Source organism: Colius striatus, chromosome 10, assembly GCF_028858725.1.
Source record: "Colius striatus isolate bColStr4 chromosome 10, bColStr4.1.hap1, whole genome shotgun sequence".
Lineage (NCBI taxonomy): Eukaryota > Metazoa > Chordata > Aves > Coliiformes > Coliidae > Colius > Colius striatus.
This window is the reverse complement of record NC_084768.1, coordinates 3,161,786-3,184,858: the sequence shown is the minus strand read 5'-3', so window position 1 is coordinate 3,184,858 and position 23,073 is coordinate 3,161,786. Positions and strand designations below refer to the sequence as shown.

At 47.1% G+C, this 23,073-nt stretch overlaps 1 protein-coding gene across 1 annotated transcript in view; it reads right to left on the bottom strand.

Annotated features, from left to right (window-relative positions):
• Positions 1 to 1,820: 1,820 nt before the first annotated feature.
• Positions 1,821 to 23,073, bottom strand: part of ROR1 (receptor tyrosine kinase like orphan receptor 1) — a 170,059-nt gene continuing 148,806 nt past the window's right edge. Inside the window, exons 5-9 of the mRNA XM_062003502.1 lie at positions 17,933 to 18,060; positions 16,459 to 16,776; positions 14,332 to 14,577; positions 8,659 to 8,870; positions 1,821 to 4,833 (exon numbers count right to left, since the gene is read on the bottom strand). Coding sequence (XP_061859486.1) covers positions 3,409 to 4,833; positions 8,659 to 8,870; positions 14,332 to 14,577; positions 16,459 to 16,776; positions 17,933 to 18,060 — 2,329 coding nt within the window. The 3' untranslated portion in view covers positions 1,821 to 3,408. The remainder of the gene's footprint in view (positions 4,834 to 8,658; positions 8,871 to 14,331; positions 14,578 to 16,458; positions 16,777 to 17,932; positions 18,061 to 23,073) is intronic.

Sequence of the window (23,073 nt, the reverse complement as noted above, 5' to 3'; positions counted from 1 at the left end):
GAAGGGCAGGAAGAGGGCTTTTGCAAAGGTTTTCAGGTGTATCATTCAGGGCTGGTTTACAGCTGTAAGTCTAAAAATATTTCACCCTTAAGGACCCAGCTTACTTTGAAATAAAGGAAAACCCTGTAAACTAAGCTATGAGTGGCCTTGCACTGCGCTCCTGCTTTTTTAACTGAAAGCCACAAAGCGTGTGAGAGGCTAGTTTATGCCTCCCATTGCTGGCCCATTAAGCATTAGGTCACTGCTCTGCTATCAGGGTGAACAACACTAAGTATGCAGATTCAGGGCTGAGCTTACCTGCAGTCCCTCAGGAGCTACCTGCATACAGTCCCGACATGAGGGTGGCTCTTGATTGACTTTACAGAATCGAACCCAACATGTTCAGATGTGACTCGATAGGACAGACATCCCATCTGCTGACAGGGACCATCTGTTCAGCTCTCCCACAGCTTGTTCTGTGGCTGTCTTTTCCAGCCTGTGGAGATGAAGGGAGTTGCCTGAAGATACTTCCATCTTCTTCACACTTTCACTCAGTGATTGCTGTTGCTTGACAGCCATGAGCAAATACTCTGACCTCGTTGCTCGTGATATCTCAGTATCTTCTTCAGGCCTGCTCCTGCACAAATGTCTGCATGTCAGCTATGGCACAAAGACTCTTATTTCTCCACTTACTTCATTTACACCATGTTCTTCACCGAAGATTTTGCAGTAACAGCATGACCTAAGGAGCACAGACTTGTTTGGCTCCATATAGTTTGTTCTGCTTCTGAAACCAGATACTTCTGAAGTAGCAGACTCTTGAAACTGGCACTGTTGAAATGTCAAGCCCTTAATGGTACAAGCTAAGAAAGCTCATAGGAAAAGTGTGGAGCTGGGGGAAGGCTGCCTCCTGCTCAGTGTCTTTGAGTCTTAAGATGCAAAAGGGTTGTTTGCACTGGGGCAGACCCTCCAAAAAGCACGCAGGAGTAGATGAGAGAAAAGATGGATCAAGGATGACAACACAGTTACTGTCTATTGAACAAGATGCCAAGAGAAGTGCTGCAAAGCTGTGTCTGTCTGCAAGTGAGAAAGTGCAACTCCCTAGCCTCTGGTGCTGCTAATAGCTATGGCTCTGAGGAAAACATCTCAACCATTCCTGGAAAACACCTCTGTGCCAAAGTAGTTGTTTTAGCATGTAAGTCTGATAACCTGACACAGATGTGGAGGTTAGTTAAGGTGTCATTGTTATCTCAGTCTTCAGTTAAAACTGAACTTTAGCTGACATGTAACGTACCTTCATTACTGATCCAGATGCAGATTCAGCCCGTGGGGAAGCCGACATCTCAGGTTCACAAAGTATCTCAGAAGTCACAAAAGTCCTTGCTACATAATTACTGGCAGCTCTTAACCTGCAAGTACAGTTTCACACCTGTGCTGTGGAGAGGAGCTTTGGCAGCTCTGTGTGCTGCAGCAACGCATTACGGGGAAGCTCAGAGGATGCAGCAGGACCTACGGCGCTCGGTCCGGAGCTGAGCTGCACCAGTGAGGTCACAGCCAAGGCCTCTACGTTCTCACAGGGCAGCTACACCATCCCACTCCTTTTGCATGCTCTGCATATACTTGCACAAGTCAAACACTCCCTTGAGCCTCTGTATGTTACCCCTCAGTAACCTGTCTGCAGAGATTACTTGTGAAGCTCAGCCCCTACTCCAGCGAGCGCTTCAGCAGACTCTGCCTCAGCTGATTCAGCGCTGTTAAACACGAAACTTCCAACAGCTCACACCGAGACGGAGGAGATCCCGACATGGTTCTGTTAAACCAACGTTTTAATGAACAGCAGCATAAAATAATCAGTGTTTAATATCATCTCTGGCACGTGAAATACAAAAAAAACGCACGTATCAATTATAAAATAGCCTTTGTTGTTACATTGTCATGCTTGCCTAATTGAAATGCCCATAATTAATAAATCAACCATCAAGTAATACAGTGATTAAACGCATGCAGTGAAAACAAAACTATTTGTATAAGGTAGTGGCTGAATATCACCATAATATATCTCAAGAACATCTACATCAGGATAAAAACAAACAAACAGAAACAGACCAAGATATAAAATGCAGAGATGTATTTTCGCTTCTGCTGTACAAAACACCATCACACTTTTGTGCAAAGAAAGGTAAAAAGTCATATTATACAACATTGTCAACCCAGCAAAAGATTGTTCCGTGGTCAATAAAAATACTATTCAGTACAAAAAGAGTCTGTGAAAACCTGTTAAGCACGTGGCACCTTTGTAACTCCTTAAAGTGGTTTCAAATGAATTGCCTCCATTGCTTACACCTGAACGGGTTCCTAGTAACGACACAACGTCGCTGTAAGTCGAAAGCGAACGCTGATTCACGCCATTAGAACTGACAGACGAAACTGCTGCCAGGGGATGTGATGCCTGATGGAATGTGAGCTCCCCTCCCCGCAGGGTTACTGGAGCCCTAGCCACTGAAATCACACGTTGATCTGAAACAATAAATACTCCTGGGAAAACTGATTGTCACATACAAAAGTGTAGCTTGGAGCCTTTCCCTTAAAAAGTTGCATAGCAACAAAAGGATAGAAAATTCCTGCTCTAACTGCTAGATTATGAAACGTTACCTTGGAATGAGTCAACTCAGCTTCTGAAATGAAAACACTTTGGTTTCATTTCCTTTAAGGCAATTTCTTAGAAACTCCAGCCCCCGTTAGCAGCCAGCAGCAGATGAGTTTTGTACACTGCACGTTGACAGCTCAAGCTATTGCGCTGTCACGCAAAAGACCTTGTGTTTTCTTTGGTCTGAATCTGAACTCAAGACCCCAAACTTCACAAAAGACCAAAATGCTACCTGAAGGCATCGATTCCGCTCTCAGATCGCATCTTTGGAGCGGAATCCTCGACTGCCAAATTTACAAACGCTCTAACTAGCTACTGGCACTGAAATTGCACACCCAGCAGGTCTCTGAACATTTGCATCTCCTAAAAAAAGAGACAAACATTGGAATACGTTTTCAGCATCCACAAAGATCCCATGACCCAAATCACATCCGAGGTTTACAAAGCTCTCGGCAAAAAGCATACGGCAAAACATTTCTGTTATTAAAAAAGACAACCAAAAACCATCCTCTCCCTTCCCCTTTTGAGTTGTCGGTGGCACTTAAAAGATTAAGAGCGTGTCCGTCGCCGTAGCTTGAGCGTTCGTACCACAGCCATCTGCGTCTGGTTGAGTCTGCCCCGTCCTGTTTTCACAGCAGTTCAAACTTCACAGAAGATACTCGCTGCAGTGTCTGTTGCACAACCAGAAGAATCTGCAATAAAATATTTGAATATAAATCTTTTCTACGGCTTTCTAAGTTTAAGGTTGTAAATAGTTATTATTTACAAAGGCCTGGCTTTATTTACAACTCAGCCGAAATCATAGACTCGTTAGGTCCGTGGATGCTGGAGTCTCCTAAGAGGGACGACTGCTTGGAGTCAATTTTGTAGGGCTTTTGAGTTTTGTTTCCAAACACCGTGATGCCCATTCCCCCCGGGTGACTGGGGATGGACATGTGAGACAGCAAAGGGATATTTGCTTCCTGGTTGGATCCCGAAGACGGCAGACTCGTGACGTGCCCCGTGCTCGTGGAGCCGCTGGCGCTGCTGGGAGAACGGCTCTTGGGGGGAGGACAGTGCTGGATGACCCGGGGAGGAGGCTGCGGCTGGTAGTGGGCGGCTGGGAAAGCGGCGTATCCCGGCGGGATGGGGTACCCGTTGATGGGGATGTACCGCTGGTTCTGAGGTATCGGCGCCCCGATGAAGCCGGCGATCTGGCCTTGCGGTATGCCTTGTGCTGGAAACATGTAGTTGGGGTACCTGGGGTTACTGAGGTTACTAACTGGGCTGGCGCTGAGGGAAGTCGTCTGAGTGGTGGCGTTCCCACCGGACGGGGTGGTGGAACTCGTGTGGCTCGAAAGACCCTCCCAGGAGCGCAGCCGGGCGTGGATCTCTTTAAATCGTGGCCTCCGTGAGGGCAGGTCGTGCCAGCACTCTGTCATCAGGCTATACATTCTGGGAGGACAGTCTTCAGAGCACGGCAGCAGTTGTCTTTTCCTGATCATCTCTATGACTTCTTGATTGCTGAATCCGTAATAGGGCTGAAGCCCAAAGCTGAATATTTCCCATAGGACGACTCCAAACGACCAGATATCCGAGTCAGAGGAGAACTTGCCGTACATAATTGCCTCCGGGGGCATCCAACGGATCGGCAAGAGAGATTTGTTTTGAACTCTGTAATAATCTGCCGAGTAGATTTCTCTCGAGAGCCCGAGGTCGGATATCTTCACGTGAAGCTGTTCTCCAATTAAAATGTTACGAGCGGCGAGGTCTTTATGGACAAAAAAATGACTTGCTAAGTACTCCATCCCTGCCGCGATCTGAACGGCGATGTGCAGGAAATCCCCGTGGTCCAGGCTGGATTTTACAGTCCCATCCTCATCGCTGCTGCATCCAACGTCGGAATGAGGCGAGCGCATGATGAGAAACTCGTGGAGGTCTCCTTGGTTCATGTACTCGAAAAGCATGCAGACAGGTTGCTCCTGGGTCACAACACCTAAGAGGCAAACGATGTTGGGGTGATGGAGCTCGGCCATGAGAGATGCTTCTTGCTGGAACTCTGCCCACTGCTGGGGGTTGTTAAAGTCTTTCAGCGTCTTGATGGCAACGAGCTGAGCGTGATCCATGCCTGGGAGGTAGAGGTGCCCCTTGTAGATCTTGCCAAATGCACATTCACCCAGTTCTTCCATGAAACGAACAGCAGACAGAGGCAACTCTTTGGCCTTACTCTGTTAAAGAAATGACAGCAAAGAACACGTCAGGAAAACGGGACTGAAAACATATTTTTAAGGGAAAGACCTTTCCACACAGGATGGCTGAAAGCCAAGCAGACTGACCCAGGAACTCCCTGGGTCACAGAGCCATAGGGCAACGATCCCACCCAGCCCTGTGAGACATGGACACTGGTATGTTCGCATCAGATCCAGGCTGAGGGCCACCAGTATCCCAGCACCAACAAAGCTCGGGGCTGAGTGCCACCTAATCTCCACGCACCATGCTCCAAAATGAAATTTGGAGTTACTTTTTCCCCTCTACACAAGGTCAGGCACAAGTAGCAAGTATTGGATCTAAATATATGCAGGTTATATGCTCAATGTATGCAGAAACCATCAGCAAAGGCATTCATATGCTCAGGCATTTATATACTTAAAATTGAATCTGACTAATTTCAGGAATTGAGACAATTCACTTACTTTAAGTAAGCACATGCTGAAGTGTTTTCTGGGACAGGGCCTACAGTTTTAGCAGAAAACTTCCACTTTGTCCTTGTAGTCAATTCTTCCTTGACTTTGCCATTAACCCTTCAAAATAAGGCAGAGACTATTTCTGCTCACGCTCGACTGCTCAAACCTGACATGTGCAGGGCTGAGTTGGACCAAAAAAAAGTAAGGTGATGGCCAAAGAAGAAAGGCAAACTGTTAAAAAACCTCTGGTATGGGTCCACATACTCAACTCTTAGGCCATAAAGGAGTTGTTTTCTTTTCAGACGTTGACTCCTACACGTGCTCGTAACCCCTACACCCAAACCCACTCGTTTAGGGCCCTCAGTATAACCATGGGGAGTGATTTAGGGCAATAAAGTCATAATTAATAATAAAAAGGTAATAATTAATAATAACAAAAATAACTAAGGTAAGAATTTAATGACTTTGGGGGATCTGTGTTCCCTAAATTAGTGTAAACAACGTATTGGCAGCTCTACAGTGGCAACAGAGGAAAAGAAGTGAAATTCTACTAAATCATTGAAAAACTACAGTTTAGAAGAAATGAATTGTAAACATATTGACCACTCATAGCTTTTAGACAGATACTGTAAGTACTACTACTAGTAATAATAATAATAATAATAGCCACTTAAGCAGGCAGCCAGTAGACTGTATGGTGATGGCAGGAAATTAGCTATATTGTTGAGGAACAGATGGTTTATATTATACAAATCCTTTAGGCTAAAACTTGTTTAGGTCTGGCATATTGTAAATTATATTTTAGTAATGAAAGTGAAACGACCTCTGTCTGACCTGAGGCTGGGTTCCTCTGTTTGAACCAAGAGAGTGGAAAACTATGAAAGAAAATGAAGTCATAAAGTTTTGGCAGGAAGGGCTCATTTCAAGCGAAGCCGTTATAAATCTGCTGAGTTTTTGTTTGACAAGTTTTTGTCATCCACCGGCATACAAAATGTAAAGAAGTGTAAAATACATACGAGGCAGCACGCCAAAGTCAACCCAAGTACAAAGGGAGAGCAGCAAGAGTGAAGCCCACTGCCTCTACCTCTTTATCAGCTCCTTCCATCAGGTGAGTGACAGCTCCTTCCATAAGGTGAGCTTAGCTTATGATATTTCTTTGAAGGCAATTAAAATCCCTCAAAAGTGAAGCAGGCTTTTGGATGAAATGTTGATGTTTCTGTTTGTGCTAGCAAACACACCTCTGCCTCAGCTGGAGCTTGAAGCCTGAGCGTGTTTTTAGCCAAAGCTGCCATTAATACCAGATCCAGTACTTCAAACTAGGATTCTACTTCCTTTCTTTGTTTGATGGGCAATCAAACCATTTGAGAGAGGGAGAGCTGGGCTTCCCAGTGGGAAACCAGAGAATGAGCATCAACAGGATGGGAAGGCTTTTGCAGCATATGGCTTTGAACATAAAAAGAAAACAGTGAGTTCTATATTGGCTAAAGTTTCAGAGCAAGTTGCTTTCCTGTGCTGTGTGTGTAGGGCAGTGGTGTAGCAGTCTAGCTGGAAGTTCTGACCTCATTAAAATGATGCAGTGTCTTCGCTTTAGCCAGGGTTGTACCCCCAAATATGGAGCAGAACAGGGACCAAGAAGCAGAGCCAAATTTAACAAAGCATTCCATGAAGGTTGGATTGCAAGATGTAGTTTTAATACCTACCTAATTGAATGGGACTTGTACTATCACCAACACTTTAACATACAGCTACTCTAAGCTATGTGTGAAAGCTGAAATGAAGAACATTGAAGGAAAATCAAGACAAATTCATTGGGCCAGCGTGTGGGGGACTAAGGAGTTAAAGTACAACAGCCCAAACTCGTCCTGTCCACCTCAGATACCCTGCACTACAGTCCTGCTGCCACCACCACAGCAGCACCCGGTGCCTGCTACACTACTTAAACCCAGCAATCCTCCTGTCAGTGTTGCACCCTGCAAAAACATCTCTGTCTGCAGTTTGTGCCACTGAGGGGCAAAAGCAGAACTGCATTTTCCAGCACAGCCACACACTGGGTTCACTTTCATCACTGACTTTAAAAGACTCTCCTGCTCTTTCAGGGAGCTGGTGGTAAGCTGGAATTTTCCTCTCTGCAACAACTTTCCATGTCTGTCTGTACCACACTGAGACTGAAAGAGCAACTGCTGCCTGGGTGGTACAGCTCCCTCCCTCCCTCCCCGTCCCTTGCATTGCACTCCTTGTATCTCACGGGATACAGCTACTAAAAGGCATTTTCCCTAGGCTGCAACACTTAGCTATCACCTAGGTTCTATAAACCTGACATTCAAGAGCAAGCAATAGCATCATCCCAGAGCTGCTGTATTGAATTTAAGGAGAAAACGACTCCAGAATTTATTCAGAGATAAATGACAGCACCTGAAGCAATATTTGAAGGTTGGAGTTCAAACTGCTGAGACTCACTGAAATCAGAATGTGGGTTCCCTTTGCTATGTCATTTTCTAACAACAACAACAGCTTAGCCAAAGGCATGCCTGACTCTTCCAGACACTATAGTCTGAAAGTTCCTATTCTAATTACTCGTAGATGTTAATTTTCACCCTGAAATGCCTCAAAAGAACAATTGCCATCCAGCTGTTGACAGGAACTGGCACGGTGTGGAAAACAAGGCATGATTCTGCCCGTAGGTGGCAGAAGGCAGTTACGACCCTGACGTGGCAGATCCGTTGGGGTTTGCATGCTGGCTGCTCTGCCAACTGACAAGGAGCTCAAGGTTAGTCAGGTTTACATCTTAAATGACTTTTTAGCAGTGCTTCACGAAGCTGGGAGTAGAGTGAAGCAAAGCAACACCAGCAACACGAGCTGCTGGGCCTCAGCTGTGCTGGCCAGAGCTGCAGGCAGACTTTTGAGGGTCTGATTTGGTAACTTCTTCACTGAGAGAACGGGTAAGCCTGACAAAACAAGGAACAAATCTTTCCAAAGTGATTGCAGCTGAGTGAATGATGACATGCAGCTACAGCAGCCCCGTGAAACAACTCCCTTGAGAAAATGCTCAATCACATCTTTATCTGCACTGCTTTCTAACTTCAACTTGGAGATGCTTCAGTAATGGGCTGCTTGCTTTGTTACAACTAAACCTCTGGCTCCAACTCATCCCAGCTCCATGGACACACAGGAGTCACCCTCAGAGCTCCAGCACACTTTGCTGTGCTGCAAGGAGAGAACTCCTTACAAAATTCACACCAGCAGAAACTGCAGGCTGGAAATCGAGTCAGTACTTCAGTGACTATTTCAGCGAGTATTTCAGTGCTGATGAGAGCACTTCACTCCTTGCCTTCACAGACAGCGAATGCTGAGGCAGAAGGGAGGCATTACCTTTGGTTTGTAGGCGTTGAGCATGGACATCTCCACGTTTTGCCCTCTGACGTGTTTGGGTTGCCTCTGAACAGGAGGGGAGGACGACTTCTGATTGTTGCGACAGATGCAGATGAAGAAGAAGAGTAAAGCTATGGCCAGGGGGATAGTAACACTTGGCACCAGGATATACAGGATTTCCATTTTATTCTTTTCCTTGGAATCCTTATAATCTGGTTCAGGGGAAAAAAAAACGACAACCCAAATAAAACAATAAATGAAGTATCCCAGAGTCAAATATATCCTTGAGTCAACTGCAGTTGTTAAGAAAACTAAACCAGCCAGGTAATACTACTGCAATCAAACATTGAATGTTCTCTTATTTCCATGACATTAACTGAACACAATTCCTTTTGCTGAGTTACATCTTGTAAGAACACAAGAAGTGCCCAGGAACAATTTCCCTGCAGTATGTCGGTTCCAACCTACGTATGGCCATGAACTAGCTGGATGCTGCGAGGCAGCTACTGCTTGGGGTGACATGAAGTCATGGTCTAATACAGGCCCTCAGGAAAGTTAATTTCTAAAATATCATCTGGAAGAAAAGCTCTGGTGGGATTATAGACTCCTTATTTTAATATGTATGTAAATTAGGGTTTGGTGCCTCCTTCTCAACATCTTCTGGCATTGGCCACAGCATTTGTGTGGTGACCTGGGGCACTGGAACAAACATGTGCCATCAGAAACCCATTTTCTAGTTAGTTTTAGGTGCAGGAGCAGGACAGTGAGGGGCTCTAGAGCAGAAGAAATAGAGGATACTTGGGAAAGGGGAGGAAATGCATGGAAGTGACAAGAAGAGCCTGGGAAATCAGGAAATAGGTTCAAAAAGCCTGAACATGGACAAAAGCTGTAGCATAATATTAAGAAACACTCTTCCATACTGAGGACTTGGTCTTAATAGGATTAACAGGCTGTTGTGCTAATGGACAGGGTCAGCACAAAGTGTACAGGCACCAAGTTAAAAGGAAATAGGCTGATTTTTACTCACATTTAAAGCAATAACGAGTGAAATAACACAGCCAGAATAAAGCAGAACAGGGCAGAGCACCTAACTGTGACTACATAAGGTCAGCAACAGTGATGAAGGTACATCACCAACTGCCTTAATGCTTTACCATCATCCAGACCCTCAGGTGCTGGGAAGCCCCAGTTGCAGAGAGTGTTTGGAGACCCTGCCCAAACTGGGAGCTCCTACACAGTGAGTCCACTCACAGGGGAGGTTCCCAAAGTCACTGCAAGAGGGTCCAGCTTTTAGATTGCTAAATAAACAAGCTTAGAGAACTTCAAATGCAGGAACATCTGGTTCCACTCTCCTTTGAGATGCTACTCAAAGCCTGGCCAGTGCTCAGGGAGGAATCAAGGGAGTTTCTTTATCTACTTGGCTTTGACCACGTACTTCCAAGACACCTGGTTTCATGGCCTCGACAGTCTGCCTCTACACAAGAACTATATTCCCATGGCATGTCTTCAGTACTGATTATATCTTATCTAAGTTCTGTCTTTTGCTAATGATTGGATAGGAAGATTACATTTAATATTTGGTTGGGAGATTTATCTAGAGGTCAACTTTGGTCCAAGGCCTGTTGCTCAGGGCTCAGAACTTCACAGGCCAGTGTGAAAACCCACCCCTCTACCAACCATACACTCATAGTGCATCATCTGGGCAGAGTGGCAAATGCTGGCAGAAAGGACACAGCAATGCTAGTTGGAAGGAAAGCTAGAGCAGGGATAAAAAAGGATGTGGAAGAGGCTAGGAAGCCTATTGAACACAGTGTGAAGGGAAGCTGCAGTACTTGCTCCACACACAGCTCTCTTTGCAGCCAGGGATTAATTTTAGAAACGAGTAACCTACCACTGTCCAACAAGGCAGAGCTGGGACATCAGCCACCCACCTCCCCCAGCTGGCTCTGGTTTCACAGGGCACGTTGGTTAGAGGGAAGGTGCAGTGGGAGAGGAGGGGTTCCAGGAAGGAGCTCAGGTCCTGGCACTCACACAGCACTCGCCTGCGCTGACAGGGATGTACCTTCCTGCCAGTACCTTCCCTCTCTCAGCACGGGGACACTGAGGCTGCCTCTACTCTGCTATTTCCCAGCAGCATTCACAACACTTAGGGCATCCTTATGCCTGGATGAACACACTAACCACAGGGCACCCCAGCAGCTCTGGGGAGCGCCTTGGGCTGGCGGCTGTAGGCTGGCTGTTGTGGGCAGCGTCAGCAGCAGCATCAGGCTCGGCGTATCCTGGCAGAGCAGGGAATGGTTTATTATTCCTACAGGGTCATTGCAGTTTGTTTGTCTGTGTTTTCCAGGCTGGATTTGCAGAACTGCTTAGCAGCCCACACAGATATCTTTTATGCACTTAATTAAACATGAACTTGATCTGAAGCTTGGGTTTGACTCAAATTGTGACAGAGGCAAAGTTCAAATGGTTCTGGATGTCACTTTGCATAATCCCTCTCCTCTTACAGGCTCGCCTTGTCCTTCTGCTCCCCCCACGCTCTTTGTTGACCATTCCTTTTAGATTAAGTTGTGCCATCTGGTTTTTAATTGAGAGGAGGGGTAGTGCAAATGTTTCTACAGCCTTTGGGAAATGAGAGGACTAAAGCACCGTCCCAGCCACAGTCTCCCTCTGCCCAGCAGAAGTTCCCTTCAGTGAACTCCAGCTATACAGTGTGCACCCACTGCGAGGTCTCCTTCAGGTCCTGTTGCCTTCTCAGCACAGGCACACAATCTGTGCCTTTCCCCTCTCCTTCCAAACCTTCTCACACTGATCTTTGCTAAGCCTCATGCTCAAACTGCTCCGTGTTTCAAACCTTCCTATACTCAGGTTGACAAACTTTTACGACACAAATCTATTGTGTCTCCTGAGACAACTGAAAGATACAGTTGAAGAAAGAAAAAGAAAGCATCAGCACGAGGCAGACGGAGACCTGGGCACTAGTTCATCACCTGAGCTACTCCAGTCAAAAGGAATTATCCTTCTTATTAAGTAGCAGCCCCTGCTGTGAAGTCTCATTAGGTTAATAGTTTTCTTGGGAGCCACTCTAATTAAATCCATTTCCCATCTAGGCGTGTCCTGGTGAGGCAGAGCGCACAATACATATTAAAATGTGCCTGAAATGGCTCTTTCAGCCAGTGCAAAACCAGCTGAATGCAAGTCCCACATGGTATTTTGGTTTTAATATGCAGATTAGCATTTAGCAGTTAAATTGCTGCCCACCTGACGTAGCTCTGTTTGTATCTGGAATAACCATGCCATATAGCCCCAGTGGACAGTGAGTACCATTTAAGGCAGTGGTGAGAGGTAATTAAAACCCTTGTCAGGAATTCTTCCAGCCAGCCAGCCCATCTCATTTATTAACTAGTAAAACATTCAAATTGGAGACTTTTGCAACACGTCCAAAAGCGTTTGGCTTTCAGCTCTTTCAGATCAAAAGACTGAGGCAGTCCTGGGATCCCAGAGCCCATCTAGAGGGGGCCTGGCAAGCAGCTACCCCTCCATCAGCTCTTAATTGCCCAATTATCTGGAAGCTGTGGAAAAGACAAAGTGCACAGGGCTGAAAGGTCCCATAGCAAGGGCCCAGCTCATCACAGAGAGCGCAACAGCATTGCAGAGACCCCTGAGGCAGCCCAAACCCTCGGGGGTGAGCTACCTCTCCCCACCTGGAGCAGTCCAGGAGTCTGTGTCTGTGCCTGCAGCCATGCAGTTCCCAGGCTGGAGGGCCAAGAGCCAACAGTATGCTACAAGAGGTCCTGCTGACTGCTACTTAGATCCAGATTTTGGTACTGAAGCGCTGAATAAGACCTTTGGAACAGTTCATATAGATGGAACTATTCTTGTGTAGTCAGTCTATCACTGCACCTAATTAACAAGGAAAATAACTAGAGCTAAATGCTCTGAACTAACAGCAGCGGAGATGCAGGACTAAGAAGCATGTATGAATGTTAGAGAGGGTTTGAGATGCACATGATAGCCCAGACTGTCTGCCTTCCCTGATCTGCTCTTTCAGTAAGAACACAACTTAGTCCCCATTTTGGTATCGATTCCCATATTTCCATTAATTGGAAAAGACTCTGGAGCAGGGTCAGAACGTGTTTCACTGCAGGAAAGTTCATAACCATAACAAATGGAATTTGGTACTGGCAATGGAACAGGAACATCAAAAGGTATCTCCTTTCCAAGGGGAAGGGTGATGTTACTGTGACAATTCAGAGGCAACAGACAATTTCACGTGAAACCTTGCACTGTGAATTTCCAGGTGTCTGGGTGCATTTCTGGCATGTCCATGCAAATAGCTGTATGGGTTTTTTCTTGGTACATTATCAATATTGTTATTTCTAAGTGCAGACAAAACAATTAGGAACAATTTGCTCAGGTCTTCCATCTGCTTTCCTGGGTTTCAAAAAAGCACAATGAAATGAGAATCGAATCTCCACTTTCGTTTGTTTTACAAAGCCAAAACGCTGCAGTTCTGAGAATATGAACTGCAAACACAGCCAAGAGGATCTGGCAAGATCATCTCTACTTTTTAGACAAGGTCTGAGCTCTGTTAAATGAGGTTTGCATTTACTAACAGGGTTCTTAGTAAACCCAACAAAATGGAAAACCTTTTCTAACCATTTTATGGATCATAGAATCAGAGAGTGGTGGGGGTTGGAAGGGACCTTTAGAGCTCATCCAGTCCAACCCCCCTGCAGAAGCAGGGTCACCTAGATCAGGTCACACGGGAACGTGTCCAGGTGGGGCTTGAAGCCCTCCAAGGAAGGAGCCTCCACAACCCCTCTGGGCAGCCTGTGCCAGGGCTCCCTCACTGAAACAGTTTTTTCTTATGTTTAAGTGGAACTGTTTGTGTTCCAGCTTCATCCCATCACCCCTTGTCCTGTTGCTGGCTACTATAGAAAAGAGGGATGTCCCAACCTCCTGACACCCACCCTTTAGATATTTATAAATGTTAATAAGATCCCCCCTCAGTCTCCTCTTCTCCAGACTAAACAGCCCCAGGTCCCGCAGCCTTTCCTCGTATGAAAGATGTTCCAGTGCCCTGATCATCTTGGTGGCCCTGTGCTGGCCTCTCTCCAGCAGTTCCCTGTCCCTCTTGAGCTGAGGAGCCCAGAACTGGACACAGGACTCCAGATGAGGCCTCACCAGGGCAGAGTAGAGTGAGAGCAGAACCTCCCTTGACCTGCTGCCCACACTTCTTGATGCATCCCAGGCTGCCATTGGCTTCTTGGCCACGAGGGCACATTGGATCAATACCAAAGCGGCAACTTCTGTGACCTGATTTAATTTGGACTAAGGAACTGTGTTATCATAAAGACAGCCTGGAAAGCCTGAGACACCTGGGCTGGCAACTTGCTGCTGCTTCACCACCTTCTGGAGAGGGATTGGATATTCTCTATTAAAGCATTTCCACAGCACTACTTTGCCAGCTGCATGAGCAGTAAGTGCTCAAAGGCCTCCCTCGGAGCAGGGATGCTGTGGCTTTAGCCACACACGCTGTAGCCAGCCTTTCCTACAGCTCTCTTTTCAGGGATTCAAAAGAGACACTTTGCACACAGCTCCCCCAGCTCCTGTTTTGTTGCAGTTACCCTCTTTGTCCCCAAACGAAACACCAAAAACAAGGTCAGTCATTACCACACGCTGGGACGTCACAGAGCTCAGACTTCAAGTTCTCATCTAAGGTGAAGCACCACGGGGCATCCTTCTGGTTGCCGGGGTTGCGGCAGTAGGAGTGGCCGCCGTTGAGCTCGGGGTACCTGACGGCAGTGAAGGTGTGTGTGTGTGGGTACTGCGAGTTCCACGGCTGGCACTGCCGCCCCGACCTCGTCACGCTCACCGTGCCCCGGTAATCTGCTCCCGTGCCGTTGTAGCACTTGTGATCTGCAAAGGAAAACAAACCCCAAGCCATAATGAAATAATGCTGTAGTGGTTTTGCCTGGGCCAGGGTTTTTGGTAGCAGGGGGGCTACAGGGGTGGCTTCTTTAAAGAAAAAGAGTTGCCAGAAGCTTCCCCTGTAGCTCACAGGGTTAGGGCCAGTCAGTTCTAAGCTGGACCCTGCACCTGACCCAGGCCTGGCCAATTAGTGCTGGAGGTAACACCTCTGTGAGTAACAGATTGGAGAAGAAGCTGCTGGTCAGTTGCAAAACTGCTGCAGCAACAGGGAGGGAGAATGGGAAAACATCTGTGCAGACACCAAGGGCAGTGGAGAAGGAGGAGGAGGAGTGTGCTTAGGCACTGGAAAGGCTCCCCTGTGATATGTGGTGAGGACCATGGTGAAGCAGGTTGTCCACTGCAGCCCGTGGAGGCCAGCAGGGAGCAGAGACCCGCTGGCAGCCCGTGGAGGAGCCCACGCTGCAGCAGGTGGGTGCCTGAAGGAGGCTGTGACTGCGTGGGGAGCTCACCCTGGAGCAAGCTCCTGGCAGGACCTGGGAGCCCGTGGGGGAGGTGCCCATGCAGAGCAGGTTTGCTGTCAGGACTTGTGACCCTGTGAGGGCCCCAGGCTGCAGCAATCTGTCCCTGAAGGACTGTTCTCCTGTGGGTGACCCACGCTGGGGCAGGGTGTGAGGAGCTGCCCCCGTGGCAGGCCCCAGGCTGGAGCAGTTTGTGAGGAGCTGCAGCCCATGGGAAGGAGCCACGCTGGAGCAGTTGGTGAGGGACTGTCTCCCGTGGGAGGGAGCCCACAGTGCAGCAGTGGGAAGTGTGAGGAGGCCTCTCCCTGAGAAGCAGCAGCAAAGTCCATCTGGAATGAACTGACCGCAACCCCCATCCGCTGTGCTGCTGGGGGTGAGGAAAGTGAGTCCTGGGAAGAGGAGGGGTGGGAGGAGGTGTTTTTAAGATGGTTTTATTTCTCATCTCCCTGCTCTTATTGTTCCTTTACTAAATCAAACCTTTTTCTCCCTAAGTTGGGTCTGTTTTGCCCGTGACACTCATTGCCGAGTGATCTCTCCGTCCTTATCTCAACTCACGAGCCCTTTGTTGTATTTCTCTCTCTCCTGTCCAGTTTCAGGAGGGAGGAGTTATTTTACGACTGGGTGGACATCTGGCTAAACCACCACAAATACAAAGCAAGAGTTGGTGGTGGCAAGGCAGATGGGCTGCAGCAGCCCGGGGCAGCAAGCCGCTGGCATGGCCCAGCCCCAGCTCTCTGCTACTGGCTGCAGAACACAGGCTGGGAGCACGGGCTCCCGATTTGCTGTGGCTGTAATGCAGGGCTGCTTTGCATTCACATTCCTGGGAGGATTTAAAGCTTATGCTTCTGTAATGAAAACAGCTTATGCCAAGCGTTTTTAATATAAGACACACAAAAGAAGTACAAACTACAGTGGGAACCTGAATTGCAGCCATTATTTTCATAGGAAGGTGGAGATTTGGTGGGAGCCACAGTTTATATTTGCCAACTCAGATGCATAAGGGTTGTGCACAGGCTGCAGTCCAGCCTGATCAAAGAGCCAGCTCAGCTGATGCCTAAAATCAGGTTGTATGAGGCAGGGACAGTCAGGACCTACAAATGTTCCTCCTGTCAAGCACCCCTTGGTCTTGCACACTGAGCTGGAAGCTAGTGATGTTCCTCAGTATTCAAACGCTAACACAGTCCTTGTTTCCTGCTTCATAATGAAATGACATGAACCCACTTAGTGGGATCTCACAGACAGGTAAAGGAAAAACTGAAGAGGTATGTCTGAATCTCTACCCCCAAGCCCTCGCAGCCAACCTTTCCACAGAGGTATTTGTTGCACGGAGGAACAGACGGTTCCCACTTACTTTTATTGATGGGATCTGCCATTGGAATGCCAATGCGGATACAGTTGACAGCTTCGGGGCTATCTGGCTGGGGTAGATCTTCGCAGTTGGGCAGCTTTAATCTCATCAGAATCATGGGATTAGACCTTGCAAAAATATACTCTGTCTGACAGAGGACATTCTCCAGGATCTCGCACTCATCGCGGCACAGGTCCCGCGGCTTGGGAGCCGCCGACGTCTCGTCGCAGTAGGGGAAGGCGTAGTGGCACAGCGACGGGATGGCAAACTGGGAGCATTTATCTGACAAATGGCTGGAGGTGCCAATCATGGTGAAGGCAGCTGCAAAACACACAAAAGGATTTTCCTCAGCCCGCTGGGAAGTTTATCCCTGTGCTGTTGCCTCTCCAGTACAACCCTCGCTTCCCGTTGCGACTCTTGTGTTCAGATGCTCAGGTGATGAAGGGTCTTCCAGAAATACAGAGCACTCATTACATTAGAAAGTTATTAATGATGCCAATGTTGCTGACAGAGAAAATGCATCTGTTTTTCCATGCAGCATGTCACCAAAATCCCAGACCTAATTATACACTTCCCCCCACCAAAGTAATTTGTAACAGTTTGCAAAGTCCTACAATACCAGGATGCCTTTTGCCCAAGAGGTACAACCCAAGGCTCCAGCAGGCTGCAGGATGAGAATGCTGGTATCTTGGTGGAAGGTGACAGCTTTCACACTATCCCAAATGACTTTTCAAACAGAATGGTGTAAGATTGTGAACCGTTGGCTGTACAGAAACCATCGGCCTTCCCTGTGAGCAATGCAAAAGCCTTTGCAATGCTGACAGTGTTTGGAGACAAAGGAAGGACACTTGAGAGGGCAATTTGGAATGTTGTGACAGCAAGAGATATTCTGAATATAGAGAAGATGATTACCATGGCTAGGAGCTGGCCAAGGCTAATTTAGATTAATACAATGGAGAGGTATCGTATCTACAAAGCCTCAGTTTGAATTCAACACCCCCAAGCACAGAATCTCCCCCAAAATGATGACACTCAATTCTTTGCTAAAGCTGAAGGGAAAACACTACCTACTGGATTACTTTATGTGGCCTGTTCCAGCACCTAAATGATCTCAAGGGTGTAAAAATTGACTAAATCTGGTCCCCCATCACTTTTAAAACCTGCTTGGGTGAGAGCAGCACAGAGGAGCCTGCCTACTAGAAGCTGTAAAGACACAGCTCCTTCTCCTGGAAAACCTGATTTTATTTTTAGTCTCTTTTGGAGGAGCTGGATCAGCAGAGACATGGAGGCTGCTCAGATCCTCCCTCTTCAGATGACTCTCTCCACTGAAACCTCACAACGCAGGAGTCCCCGGCCAGCTTTGTGGTGGGAAGCTCCCAGCAAGAGAGGATAAAGAACAAATACAAATAGCATTGCAGTTTAGACAACTCTTACCAGCTTTTTGGGGAAAAGACAGCAAGTGCCTTCTTTTCCTCACCTGTAATCTGATTTTCTATCTCCCCTTGCATGTGCAGAGACTCCATGTAAATGGTTCGGTTTCCGATGAAGCGTGCGCAGGCAATCCCTCTGTAGGGCTGGCAAAACCCATCCTCTTCATACTCATCCCTGAAATCAATCATCAACACAAAAGGGTGAAACCTTTCACTGCCACTTTGCAACACAAAATGTCCCTCTGGGGAGCTGGCAGTTGCACTGGGAGGGCTCCCTGCGATTCGTTCTGGGGGAGGCTCGCCTTGTGCAGGAGCCCATGGGGCTGTCAGTCCTTCCACAGTCCTGTGGAGGGCTGTCAGTCTGGAAGGGCTGTCAGTCCTTCCCTGTGATAAGGGACTGATTGTGTGGTCTTTAGGTAACACAGGGGGCTTTGTGCCCTGGGTGATTTTAACCTTCAAGGATTCCCACAGTGCTGCAGGTTGTTTTTGGTATCTCGGTGTAAGGATTATATCCTGATATTCCACATCATCTCGAATACTTGTTGTTTTTAAAGAGCTTCAGTTGCCTGGTAAAAACAGGTAGTGGCATTTCAGGTTAGCCAGAATATGTAGTAATGTGGCATGAAACAAAGGCCTTTTGCATGAGGGGAAAGGCTATACTCAGGAGTACAACCAGCCTCGATTAGAAGAGAAAACACAAAGTGCCCAAAAGAGAAGATTGATGTTTATTTAAAGCAGCTAACGTGTTGTTTTCTATTTCTAAGCTAAACTTGTACTTAATATTGATAAATACAGTGGGAAGAGTCATTCTACCAAAGACAGAACTGTGTGTACAGAAAATGAAACCACTCCCAGCACTGACACCCTTGACATAGGAAATGTTTCTTCCACGAGTGTGGTAACAGTTATGGCTAAAACAGAACCAAAGCTAAGACAGGAGTTAAAGAGACAGATTTCTTTCATCGGGTGCTTTGTCTTATACAATATAGGAGACATGTAATACATAAATCCAGATGTGGAATTATTTGCCAATATTCTTCAAACAGAGCAAAGAAAGGAAATTACTGAACCTCTGAAGGCCAGAGTGGTCACTGCTTATTTTGAACAGATCATCAAGGTCACTGCTTATTTTGAACAGATCATCAACAGCCAAGTGCTGGCACACAACAGATACTTTTATGGATGTTTTCAGGAGGCAGATCACTGAAACATACCCCCAGCTGTAGGAATCAGCCCTTTGACATTCTTTGGAGGATCCAGATATTTGGGACTCATTTTCTGGAAAGACTCAGCAAAGGGAGATGACTCATGAAAATTTGCTAATAAGTTGTTTATTCATGCTGGTACCCACCCAAGCCAGCTACTATCTGGCTCTCAGTTAGGAGAAATGCTATTGGAACATCCATTAGTGTGATCCCAGCTGAGGAGGCACCAGGTTACTTTCTTTGTGTGTTTTTTCTTTTTGCAGATTTCATCCTCCCTCTGACACTGAAAGCTTAGAGGTGGATTCAGACTTTGCCATTAATAGGGGAAAAATCGAAGCTTTTTTAATCAACTCTGCCATTAAGTTTAACAAAAGCCACTTTCATCCCCTCCTGAAGACCTTGGCTGTGAGAGCTTGGAAATGCAAATTACACTGAGGCTCTTTGAAGTCACCCTTTCATTGTGTGCATGGCTTAGGGCCAGTGGCCAGCTCCCAGCGCCCTGTCACAGCAGCCAGGCCCAGCTAATGGGATTAGTGGGAAGAAGAGTTGAGGATAGCCTTCCAGGACACCCCAACCATCTCCCAGCACTCCTGAGCTACCAGCTCCAGAGCACCATCCCGGGATTTGCCCAGGGTTGTTTCCCCATTTCATGGGGAGAAGCCAGGCTTCATGAATTAAATGCAGTAATTTATGGCTGTGAAGACAGGAGGGGTGGGAATGAGGGATGGTAGAGATGGAAAACTCCTTCCACAGGCATCTCACATCAATGGAGAATTCAAGGGGAAGGAGGCCAGGCTTCATTGGATGATGGTCCAAAGATGTTCCCAAGTACACTGAAAACTAGGTGGCAAAAGTGCAACCTTTAAACTACCAATTGAACTCTCTGTTAACTAGAGCAATGGTAGGCTGAGATGCTTTGGGTGATGGATAGCACCCAGCCAACACAGGCACTCTGAGCTGCAGAGAGACACACAACCACACACAAGTGCTTCTGCATGGAGTCAGCTCTGGCAAAAACCTTTTTACTCTGTAGGGTTTTGAAGAGGAACAGCTGACACCTGAGCTGAAAAATCCACAGTAGCTACTGCTCTCAATAAACCAGGGATTTCCCCCAGTAAGATACAATTTATTACTCATTTATTATGCATTGCAATTTCTTATGGAACTCTGGGACTACACCTGACAGCAGCAACAGCTCTTGAGGGGGATCAAGCATTGCAACTCAAGCACACAACTAGATAGAGAAGACAAAACGAGGAGGAATGTGATTAACACACCAACAAAGCAAACTCACCTCTCACTCTGCAGCTCACCTTTGAGCTAAAGAAGATTTAACTGCAGAAGTTGCATGCAGCAAGGATTGTGAGTGAGCAAGGACTCCATTTTACCTGGATGGAAATGTCTGGAGGAGCAGGATTGTGGAGATAATCTCAGAAGGTGAAGATTAAAGCGGGGAGCCTGGATCCCACCACCTCTGCCCCCCAGGGCTGCATGCCAGCCTTGGATTCAGGTACAAGATGTGATTAGTAGCTCAAGTAAAGCAAGTACTGCTTTGAATTGTTTTGGAAATCAGTGCCATCATGAGGCAGAGGATAAATAAATTGAAAGGAACAGCAGAATCAGAGTATGAGAGAAGGACCCCTGAGACAGGAGAGGATCCTGGTCTCCACTCCCAGAGCTACTCTGCTGTGATAAAGAAGGGAAATACTGGGCTGTGAGGTTCAACTATTGCTCCTGACAGCTATCAGGAGCTCAGAATAGCAGCTCCCACAATAGGAGTCAAGTCATCAGAGGTTGGTTAACACTCACTGGGGTGATGTTATCAGCAGATGCTCATCAATGAACAAGTGGCTACATGTCACGCCCAGGCTTTGTTTCTGTGTCATCCAGCTACTCAAGGACACACAAATCCTCTGTATCATCCAGCCACTCAGGATCACAAAAATCCTCTCTTGCCTCTGCATATCTCATGACATCTCTTCCCTTCTCTCATTCCTGCAGCCCTTTCCTATGAGATGGCTCAGGATGCATCTAGCATCTAGGGCCTCCCTGGGCATCCCTCTGGTCCTCGATGGGCAACCAAAGCTGTGCCCAGTGATATCCAGGGCAGTCCTGGAGAGAGCCCTGCTGCCAAAGCAGCTGCAGCTCTGCCAGATAGACACTTCCTGAGCCAATGCTCCCCACGATACAGCATTTTGGGGGCAGTGGCAGCCTGCTCTCCAGCTGAGACCATTTCCCTCTGAACAGATTGCTGTCAAGGCTGAACACCTTCTGCTCACCAGACATTTTCATCCAAAAGCAGAGCTGTGGCCTGACACAGAGCCCACAATAGCATGAAGGACTCTCACATGGCTTAAACGCTTTCCCCATCTTCCACTGCCAACTGGCAGCCACCTCTGTGGCTGGCCTTAAAACACAGCTATCACCTTCTTGGGATGAAGGCTGAGCTCCCTCATTCCTCTCACATGGTTGAGGTTTTCCATACCTCCCATGCTTCTTGGAAGTGAGTGGCAGCATCACTGCTCAAATGCACATCTGCTTCATAGTCCTGATCAAAATTTACCCACAGCAAAAGGATGGGTCAAATAGGAAGTGAATTGGGCCTGATCCAGCAACTGATGGGTTAAAAATTACAGACAAGCTTAAATCCTAATAAAATGGAAGTCAATCTAAGCCTTGGGCACTGCCAATTGGGGATGGACTTCAGGGCGAGTACAAATTCCCTGCTGAAACAGAGGCAAGCAGTCAGCATGTGAAAACCACACAGCCCAGCTCACAGGAGCGACTTCAGCCATGAGCACAGCACAGACTTTGGGGTCTGGGTGCTGCCTCCCACCCAGCTCCTGCATCTTCTGCTGCCTGCACCCTGTGAAGCCCTGGTGAGCATCCAGAGAAGACTACAAAAGGAAAAGGAAAGCCCTGGATTCGAATGACTGACAGATGGTACAGCACTGCAGTGCTCTATGATTATTTCTTTTCAGGTTTCATTTCCACTCTGTTTTCTGTCTTTAGGCATTTCTAGCATCAATGTTTATCTTGGAGCTTGCCCATTGCTTTTAGATCCTGCTGCAGTTCCCTGTGTGACAATACTTCAGACTTCATGTAATAACAATAGCACCAAGGATTAAATTTACACTACACTCAGGTGTCTTTAAGTATCTGATTGCACAAAGTTTACAGAAGACTGAGAGCTTTGAAGGGTGTCCACATCAGTTCACTAATGTAATCTGATCTAGCCTGAAGCCTGCATCAACATGTGATGCACTGGATCTTCCTGTAGCCCAGACTTGACCAGTATCTTTCTTTCTAAGGACTGCATGGAGAGATCAGCACCACAATAAGGTACTTCATGTCCCTCTGGGCACTCTGGAATATGAGTAAGTGCCTGTATGAGTAAAAGGACCCCGTCCTTCACATGCAGTTAAAGAGAGCAAAAGTCTCAACAAGGCTCACCTAAGTGGAGCCAGAAGGAGAGACCAAGTCTCAGCATGCAAAAAAACTTGCAAATAACTGCCAAAGGATCCACTGTCACTGCTTGGGTTCATTTTCCCCTCCAATTTGCTTGTCTTTTGTGCTAGCAATATTTACATCTGTCAGCCTTGAGTCACCAGCAGCTGTTCACATGCTGGAATAATAACAACATAATAAAGCAGCCCTAAACCAAAGAATGGCCAGCACAAGTTCCTGTGTCTCCTCTTTTGCTGAACTCCCCACTCAAACCCTCCTCATGGCTTGCTTAGTGTTCCCCAACTGCACAGAGAGAGCAGCATGCACTTCCAAGGCAGAGGTTCCTTCACAGCAGCTCCCCAGAGGGTTATTTCTTAAAGGTAAGGTAATAAAAACCATAAAGGACAGGAAGGGAGGACCAAGAGCTCTGCCTTTGCACTGGGATTCCAGAGGAGGTAGTTACCATATCAGGAGAGAGAGATGTCTGCCTCATCTGCTTATGGCCTGATGGCTCCAGTGAACTGAAAGGCCCAGCT